The following is a 9,873-nucleotide window of genomic DNA, read 5'->3' as shown; positions in this document are numbered from 1 at the left end:
TAGTGACCACTGATATTGCTTTTGTAAGGACAGATTTACTGTGGATCTACTCTCCTATGTTACTGACCAATGGGCACTTGTCCTTGAGAAATTTTGTGAAAACAGGATTGTTGCCACGGGCACGGAAGCCAGTCACGTGGCCGATGCCAGCACCACCTTGACTGGCTCCTGTGCCGGTGGCACGTAAAAAGCACCCACTACACTCTCGGAGTGGTTGGCATTAAGAAAGGCATGCAGCTGTAGAAACATTGCCAGATCAGACTGGAGCCTGGTGCAACCTTCTGGGTTCCCAGACCCCGGCCGAACCATCCAACCCATGCCAGCATGGGAAATAGACGTGAAATGATGATGATATTGATATATATACACACACACACTTACCTATGTTTATACACAAGCATGCATGTATACACACATGTACACAAGTGTGTTGTCTTCTCTACCACTGCTGTGGCTACTACTACTGCTACAATGGCCACTGTTCCTCATATGTGATTCATCTTGTGCCACCTCTGCTCAGGTACTCTTCACTGCCTTGTCAAAAGTGTCTGACTACCACTGCCCTCCCATTGCAAACCCCTACAATGGTCACTATGTACAATCATTCCTCCCCAATGTTGTCCCTCTGAAATTCCCTTTCTGCACATACTTTCCCTACAACTTGAAACTGTTCCACTCCCCTTGTTCCCAACGACCTGTGAAGGCTGCAGGTCCAGCCTCTTCCTAGACTAAATAAACCATTGCATTTTTAAAAAAAAGACAATAAAGATTTATAGATAAAATTTCCCAACAATTTTGGAAATATTTTTGATTCAAATATACAGATATTTTAACCACTTCCTTATATAATTTATATGAAGTGGTTTTTTTTTGTTTTTCCTGACAATCAGATATTTAAATTGTTCTAGAGGTGTGTGTGTGTATCAAAGATCTCTCCTAACACTGCAGAGAATTTTTGTAATAAAGTGTTTATTTATTGACTTCTTAAATTAGTTGTTTGGAAATCCTAAATAGATTTTCAAATATAATTAAATATTTATCATCAAAAGGTTTAATCACTGCATGTCTACTTAATGACAACTCTCAATTTCACTACATGGCAGCTTGAACCAATGGTCTTGGGATGATAACCTTGACTCTGGGTGTGGAATTTTGCTTAATGTATACTGTGGAAGTTCAATGTTATATATATATATATCTATATATATATATCTATATATATATATATATATATATATATATATATATATATATATATATATATATATATATGACAGAGAGAGAGAGAGGAGTAACAGTAGGCTTCTCTCTGAGAGAGAAAAGCAGATTGTGTGATATTTGTGTAAGAATGGCTGTGCTGCATGGTAGTGAGATGTGGGTCCTGTGTGCAGAGAACATGCAAAAACAGGAGAGAAATGAAAGTAGTATGCTGCTCTGATGGATGTGCAACATCAGTGTGTAATGTTGTACAGAGTGCAAATGTGATGAGAGAAAAGTTGGGAATAAGAAGAATCAGATGCAAGAGGAAGACAATAATGGTTTGGCCATGTGATGCGTATGGATGGGTGCAGTTGTCTAAAGAAATGCTGATGGCTAGAAGTGGATGGAACCTGCAGAAGAGGAAACCCAGCAGCCCCCGTTCCTGTGAACCTGGAAAAGGGCTTATTTTGAATTCACCATTTATGAAGTGTCACTGCCAAAATATAGTTATCCATTTCACCATTGATGACATCATTGAGATTCATGAACCTTCTAGACCAAGAATAAACCTAAAAGATTATAAAGAAAATTTTGAAATAAATCCTAAAGTTAGGCTGATATGCCCATGTAAATCGAACCTTTGAAAACTTAGCCAAATAATTATAGGTAAGTGTACTCACTCTAAAAACCAAAATTAAACTTAGTCTATGACCAAGAACACATCATCATCATCATCATTTAACAATAACAACTCTAACACTGAGAACCCCTTCCAACCGAATTACAACAAACAACATTTTTTAGACAGAGTAGAGAGACACAGCGACACACGTTGGCAGCAACAAAAACAACATAGGGGCACATACACTGTAATATGTTGGAGTAATTAAGGACCCTTTTAAACTACGACTAAATAATCACAGGTCCCCTTTTGGGATCCCAGAGAGGCGCAACATTACAGTATTGGTCAACTATATATAGTGTTTAAAAGAAAAGAGAACACCATACAGGGTTAAATGGAAGTTCCTAGGACAGCTTGGGCCATACCACAATGGAAGCAGACGATGCAAACTGTACTTGGCTGAAAGGGGCAAAGATCCTACAAAATCCAAATAATCCTGGTGCCCTCTTAAATTAAAATGAAGTTTCTAGTTGGTGTCGTCTGGTGAGTTGCCTATATTATGTGGAGCTAGAATAGACACGAAACCAAAGGTAACTTTCTGACCGGTCATAACCGATGACTACATAAAATATATATATCTATGTGTGTGTGTGTGTGAATGAGAGAGAGAGAGAGTGTATGCATACATATATGTATGTATGTATAGAGGGAAGGAAGGGTGGCTGGATGTGGACGACTAGCTTAGTTGGTTAAGACCTTGGGCAATTAACGCGAATGTCGTGGGTTCGATCCCCATATTGGCCTGACTAAATTTTTCGATGGTGCTTGTCCCCAATATGTTTACAGCTCGCAGTTTGCGTGTATCGATTGACAAGCGAATTTCTCACCGACACAGACTTACATATTGCACCGTCCACATCTTTCTGTTTTGCTCTTCAGATTTGAACCGATTATATTTTTTGGTTTATAATTTCTTTATTTGAAGGGACTTAAGGAATTTTAAGAACTTCTTTAGCGGGAAGTTTTCAAATATGAAAACATTCAAAAAATCGCAAGTGGCGAGGGATTGATCCCAGTTCTTGATGTTGCGGTTCCTACGCTCGTGCGAACAACAACAAGAAATAGTTGAAGACGACGTTTGTCAGAGGAATTAGTGCGTTGGTTGTTTCTAGGCAACAGCCATCGTTGTTAGTTACACGGAAAGACCAGAGGAAGCTTAAAGCTTTTAGTTTTAATATAATCTACAAAACAGTCACTTGTTTATTTGTCTCTGAACGAAAACACACATGAAATAGAGTATCACACACACACACACTCACACCACTATACATATATCATAATTCAAAATGTCTTCTAAGAAGAAATCTACGAAAACTGCCAAAAAAACTAAGAAAAAAGACGGTTTGACATTATTTACTTTTATCTACGATTTAAAAAATATTGCCAGTTGTTGCTGTTGTTGTTTCTGTTTAACACCAGGCCACCCCAGTCCTGTCTAATCCTTCATTATCATGTGTAATTTTTAGGTATCATTTCTAAGACAGCAAGACATGATTCAAAGGGATTTGAGCTGTTATTTTAGCAGACTCTCTGTTGGTCCGTGGCTCATAGGTATAAGCCGTTGCTGTCGATAATGTTGAACTCTAGGTATTATCCAGATCGAATAGCCAGGCGAGGGATCAAAGGCATCCCAACCATGACCTCTTGTCCCATGTACAGGGAACCCAGGATCACACTATCCTATGGATTCTTTGGTAGGGTGTTAGAGTGTGATTTGGAAGAGATTTAATGGTTATTTCCAGAGGGGCAAACGTGCACATCGATGCCCAGTTTTAGCCTAGGGTTTGTCTGCTGCAGATGCAGACGTCTTCACTTGGGTCAACCTTGCTATTGAGACACCAGTTATTTTCGATATCTGTGCCTTTTTTTCTTCTTCGTGTTTGTGTGGTCCTAGCTGGAAATAGAGTTGTCCTCTTGCAAGTAGTTAAATGTTCCCGATCAACCGTGTAATGGTTGTTGTTGTTGTTGTAGGCAAGCTGGAAAAGGATGAGAAATTTCAGAAATCACTGGTTGAACTGAATGCCATGAAAGATTACATTGGTAAGTATTGTTACACTTGTCCTCCAGTTTTGGGGGAAAAACTAAGAAATAGGGAGTTGAGTCTGTGTATGTCTTTCATTCTCCCTGTCTCTCTCTCTCTCTTTCCTCGATCACTCTCTTTCATCTCTCTCTCTTTCTCTCTCTCTCTCTCTCTTTCCTCGATCACTCTTCCCTCACCTTATTTTCTATCGCTCGCTTGTTATCATTCTGGATTACCCCTTCACTTACTCTTCTCTCTCTCTTTCTCTTTGGCTCCTTTCCCATCGGTTGTGAGGGAAAGAAAGGGACAGACACAACAAAGAGAAAGGTTCTCTGAGTTTCGCTGAAGATGAAACGACCTTTTGTATTTACTGGGAGCTGAGTGAATGGGGACAATAGAGAGTAGAGAGGACGTTCTAGTCTTCTCGAGGACAGAACAACTGCTCTTGCAGTGGGGCTAAGATAGAATACACCATAAAGGAGGCTGGCAGCGACAGGGGTATCCAATCCAATAATGACCATGTCAACAAACATGGCATATGCAAGCGAGATGTGGTCCCCATGGCAAGAATAAGAACTGACTTCAAATCATGTTGACACATCCAGCCCATCTAAAACACCTGGGTACCTTACCTGTAAAATGGTGGGGGTGATGATTATGACGACGACGACGACAACGACGACGATGATGATGATGATGATGATGATGATAATCATCATCACAATTATGCTACTGGTAATCATGATGATGATGATGCTGACAGTGTGTGTGTGTATGTGTATAAGAAATTTTTATGTAGGTCTCTATATGCATGTATGTATGTATGTATATATAGATATATATATATATAATTGAAATCATAAAACTTGTAATTACAGCTCAGCGTGATGTAATGCTTATGGAAAGTTTGGCAGCCGGCGAAGAACGGCACAAAGAGCTGAATCTGTTAAAAACAGATTTTGAGTCACAGAAAGGTGATTACAGGTCAATAAGAGCTGGTAAGTGTTGTTGTTCTTGTTGTTTTTGTTGTAATGAGATCAGGGTGGCATTGTGGGAAGAGGGTGAAGCAGTTGTGACCTTCTTCCATGAATTTGTGGGAAGGTGGATGACTGCGGCAGAAATGGTTAAGGTGAATGGAATTACTCCAAATATGTAGTTGTGTATTAGAGAATAACAATGGGGCAAGGGTTTGTGTTGTTGGGGTCTGGATGGTCCTGGATGGACCTGGATCTGGCATTTTGTTGGTTTTCTGTTGTTCTTTTGTTTATATTGATTGTTTTTAACTGCAAGTAGAGCAGAATTGGATAAAATTGCTATGTTCGTTTTAATATGTCTCCATAGATATGGCACGGCAGTACAAAACCATGGAATCTGAAATGAATGCAAGGATACTTGTTTTGGAAACTGAGTTGACGACCTGTCAAATAAAGTTAAGTAAGTAGCCCCAGGTTGGGCTTTTATTTTGTATTGGTTTAGAGACAGAATTACTAAGCTGTAAATGAAGGTTTAATTAATATGATTAATTTAACAATAATAAAAGAATCCAAAGAAAAAACAAAATTTGTATAGTCTCTCATTTTCAAATCATCATCATGTTTTATTGTTAAGAGCTTAAAATGGAACATGACAGTTCCAAAATAAGAAACTAGCAGAATAACCTCAGAAAAATAAGATTTATGTTGTAGTTTGATTGTGCAATCACGAAAGAGTGAGAATCATTAGAAAATAACAGAATTTAGATTTGTAGCCGTTTCAGTCATTTGCATTATCAGATGATCAGTAGTGTCTGATGTGATGCAGTTTTATCTCATTGAATTCAATTCATTTGACTGAAACCTCACAAGGTGGTGCCCCAGCATGGCCACAATCCAATGACTGAAACAAGTAAAAAATAAGAGATTGACAAAAGTAGGGCGACATCATGAAATGAAAACTAACCAGTGACACCCGACAACTACAAATGAAATTTGTTGACCGATGCCAACAAAAGGACAGATCAGTGAAAAGCTGTTAATTGCAAATCAGTGAATCTTTGATTTAGCAAATTAGTTGATAAAATGGACAGTGAAATGGAATAAAATGACACAGTTGGTATTTTTCACAGGTGAAAAAGAAACAGAATTAGTACAGGCGAAAAAAAAAGCTAAACTTCTTATGAACCAGAAACAGGAAGAAATTGAGATTTTTCAGCGGAAGAACAATGCAATGGAGAATTCCTACAAAAACATACTTCATGTAAGGGCTCACAATCATTTCTCTGATTTTTAATTCTCAGTTCATTGTTTAATTAACATGTTGCTATATTTTCAGCCCCCAACTGATATTAACCTGACCCCTATCATATTCCTCTGTCTTTTGCTAACATCAATTTTACCGTTATTTCTCAGTTTTCTAACAATAAATTAACTCCTATTTCTCAACATTTTGCAAATATTTGTTAGCACACTGGGAAAAATGCTTAGCTGTAGTTGGTAAAATAAGTACCAGTTGTGTGCTGGGGGTCAATGTAATCGACTTTTCCCCCCCACTCCCCGGAACTTGCTGACCTTGTGCCAAAACTTAAAACTGATAATTTTCCTTCATATGTGTGTTCATGAGCAACCTGTTCTGTCGAGTGGATTGACTGGAATACTTGTAACTGGAAACATACCAGTTTATTTAATTGTTAATTAATTAATAATTTAATTTTATTCAATTATTCGGGCAGTGGAGCTCAGTTGGTTGCAAACGTGGGTGTGTGGTGAAGAATTTTGTTGTGCAATCATGTGATTCCAAATCTGGCAAGTGTAACTGGGAAGATGGAAATGTTACCATAAGTCTGCTGGATGGACAGAAGCTGTTGTCTGGTGATAGACTGAATCTGTTACCCAGTTTAACGTAAGCCCATGGGATTCCTGGGTCCCTTTTCCCAGAATTCACTCTTCTATAATTCATTTCTCAGAAGCTCTTTTGCCTGAAGATAACTCAACATCTTCGTCCTTTGCAACAAGCCATATAAGTGTGAGTCTTCTATGATTAATTCCATTCACATCAATGATGTTTTATTGGAATGTTAATTCACCCCAGCACATGACTGCTACTTTGTCATATCAAACGGAGAAGAATGGAAGACAAAGTTGACCCGAGGATGCAAAAGCTAGGACTTAAATACCACAAGACATTTAACTCTAACATTCTCACGATTCTACCATGAGGTCTCCTACTCCTCCTCCTCCTCCATAAAAATTCATATATTTATTTAAATGTCTTTTTATGTATTTATTTCAGGGGGCTTTGGATAAACTTGTGTCGAAAATGGAGATATCAAAAGAACAATGGGAGAAACGAGCCAGAATGATTCAGGCCAAAAATAAGAAAGTATTTCTTGAATTTGGCTTAAATCCACTTGATTTGTAATATTTTTGCCTCAAGATTTTCTGCTCCACAAGGTATGGCTTCATCTTTGTCTTGAGACAATTGTATTCTCTGAACCAGCTCATGGTTCAGAGCACATTATAGTAGTAGTAGTCGTAGCAAAGGTGTAGAGTGGACACAGCAGCAGAGTTATGGGTGCAAGGCTGGTTCACGTCTGTCAGTGATTGATTTTCAATCAGTGGAATGTTGGTGGTTTAGCCCCAGGTCAGCCTTATGGGTTAATTGTATTCATCTCGCCTTTCATATGAACCAGTCATGAAGAGTTATGTCCCTTCGCTTGTCTAATTTGGTTTTTCTGAGTCACGAGACTTGTATTTCAATCTCCCACAACTATTAAACTCCATTCATATAACAAATAAAAGTATACTTTAAAATAAAAATTCCAAATATCAAAGCAAAATTTAAACAATAATTAAACAATTCCCTTCAGTTTGAATAAATAAAAATATTTGCACAATAAAAGTAAAGTAATTTGTTTTATTTCGCCTCTGTTCGTAATGACGTCCATTATCATTGATGCATGCAAAATTATGAAAGATTCCAAAAGATTGACGTTGGACAAAAAGAAAAATTATACAACGAGCGAAAATGTTGGGTAGGGGTGAGTGTATCAGGAGCATTGTACAAAAAGACACTTTATATGATTGTATGAATTAAAAGTTTATAATAAATAACTCTAAATATTTTTTTAATCTCAAACAGCATTTACAGTATTTTTTAATTTGACATCATGTCATTTTTAAAGCCATTTCTATACCATTCACATTATTCATATATCATTGAGTTATTTACCCTCCTGTATAAAATTTATGTAAATCACGTCATTAAAATTGCAAGTGTTTGATTATTCGTACCATGTGGCGTTTATATCTTTTATATGTAATTCTTTTTATCAATTTCGTTGTGTCCAGGGATAGTCATTCTGCTAATGTTGAGAATACATGCTCTGGTTCGATTCCACTCCTTTAGTATTAGTCAATTGGTTAAAACTCAACTAATTGATTGTTTGTTTAACTTGGTTGACCAATTAGTCAAATTTTTGGTCAAAGCTCTTTATATCAAATATCATTTATTTATAGTCTTATACAATTTAAGTATAATTTTTTATATCACATATATACGTATTCATTAAGTATCATTTTTATATAAGATATACACCATTTATCATATCAATTATATATAATTTATAACGTATATCATTCACACTTTTGTTGATAAAATATTTCTTTGTCTTTTAATTAAATGACAGAGAATGGAAGAGTAGAGTTGGCCTCACCATCATGAGATAACAAGCAACTATGATGGCACTTCTTGTCCGTCCAGCTTTACAATGAACATAAACACACTGACCAAGTTGTTGATAATAGCTGATGAAAGCCAGAGCTTGAGTGACCTGCCACAAGCTGGGTGTCCCAACGAAATCTTCAACTTCCATTCCAAAGACAACATAATTGTAGAGGTGAAAAGGAAAAAGTGAGAAGGAGGGAAAGAGAGTGAAAATTAATTGTTAATTAATAAATCATTTTTTTATAATTACGTTTTATTGTCTTTGAATTGTTTCAGAAAATAATGACTTTATTATTTCATAAACCATCCCACTTCCAACATAAATATGTATTGAGTAATTTTGTGTGTGTGTGTGTGTGTATGTGCATATATGCACATATACACACAATGTGTGTATTTGCATGCACACACACACACACACCTTTTCCATAATAGATATGTGTGTATGTGTGTGTATATATATATATATATATACATACATATATATATGTATATATGTATATATATAAAACAGCATGGGAGAGGGACATTCAGTGATAGAGATGATGATGATGTGAAAGAGAAGGAAGAGGATGCGGTAGGAGAGGTGGTCATGGTGGTCATGGTGATAGTAATGATGACGTAATGTTTGGACAAAAAAGTTAATGCTTGTAATTCTTCAATTTTTCTTTGTTAAATCCTTGTGTGTTTATGTACCTATGCGTGTGTGTGTCTGTATGCACGTGTGTGTATGTATGTGTACAAATGTTTGTGTGTGTGTGTGTGTAGGTAAACGATGTCTGTGTGGTCGTTTTCTTTTGCACTATTGTTGGTTAAATCACGAGGAATTCTTTAGTATTTCAAAGAATTCACTGCTGTGTGGGATGGCAAATGCCAACCCATTGGCATATCATTAACATAACATACAAACTGAAGGCCATCAAGCAGAATCTCTGTCATCCGACGCTGCCTTCTCTTGTCAGCTTCATCATTTCAAGTTCTGTCCATCATTCCTCCTCTATTCTGCTTTGTGCTGTTGTACAGGACACAACAACTGGTCACTTGAAAGTGTTTCCTAGTTTGACCAGTGACACATTCACACACACACCTGACAACAAGAAAACAAAACACTATTTTTGTTCAGTGGTGGTCATCATACTGAGTACAGTGTGAAGTTGCAGAGTGAGGTAGGTTCATATTCAATTGTAAGACACTTTTGTGATTTTAGAATTTCCATAACTTAACTCTCTCTCTCTCTCTCTCTCTCTCTCTCTCTCTCTCTCTCTCTCTC

At 37.1% G+C, this 9,873-nt stretch overlaps 2 protein-coding genes across 5 annotated transcripts in view; both read left to right on the top strand.

Moving 5' to 3' along the window:
* The first annotated feature begins 2,629 nt into the window (after positions 1 to 2,629).
* Positions 2,630 to 8,821, top strand: LOC106867605 (coiled-coil domain-containing protein 153). The gene is made up of 7 exons (XM_014912524.2): positions 2,630 to 3,223; positions 3,854 to 3,922; positions 4,781 to 4,900; positions 5,244 to 5,336; positions 6,007 to 6,137; positions 7,170 to 7,330; positions 8,566 to 8,821. The coding sequence occupies exons 1-6, from the start codon at positions 3,169 to 3,171 to the stop codon at positions 7,296 to 7,298; spliced, it is 597 nt and encodes a 198-aa protein (XP_014768010.1). The 5' UTR covers positions 2,630 to 3,168; the 3' UTR covers positions 7,299 to 7,330; positions 8,566 to 8,821.
* Positions 7,353 to 9,873, top strand: part of LOC106867606 (phosphatidylglycerophosphatase and protein-tyrosine phosphatase 1) — an 8,738-nt gene continuing 6,217 nt past the window's right edge. The window contains exon 1 of one of the 4 annotated variants that reach the window (XM_014912528.2): positions 7,353 to 7,917. The gene's annotated coding sequence lies outside the window, so the exon portion shown is untranslated. Of the gene's footprint in view, positions 7,918 to 8,014; positions 8,196 to 9,094; positions 9,770 to 9,873 lie in introns of those variants that run through there. The other 3 variants (XM_052975024.1, XM_014912529.2, XM_014912525.2) reach the window with 3 other exon arrangements.

Source organism: Octopus bimaculoides, chromosome 20, assembly GCF_001194135.2.
Source record: "Octopus bimaculoides isolate UCB-OBI-ISO-001 chromosome 20, ASM119413v2, whole genome shotgun sequence".
Classification (NCBI taxonomy): Eukaryota; Metazoa; Mollusca; class Cephalopoda; order Octopoda; family Octopodidae; genus Octopus; species Octopus bimaculoides.
This window is presented reverse-complemented; position numbering and strand designations above follow the sequence as displayed.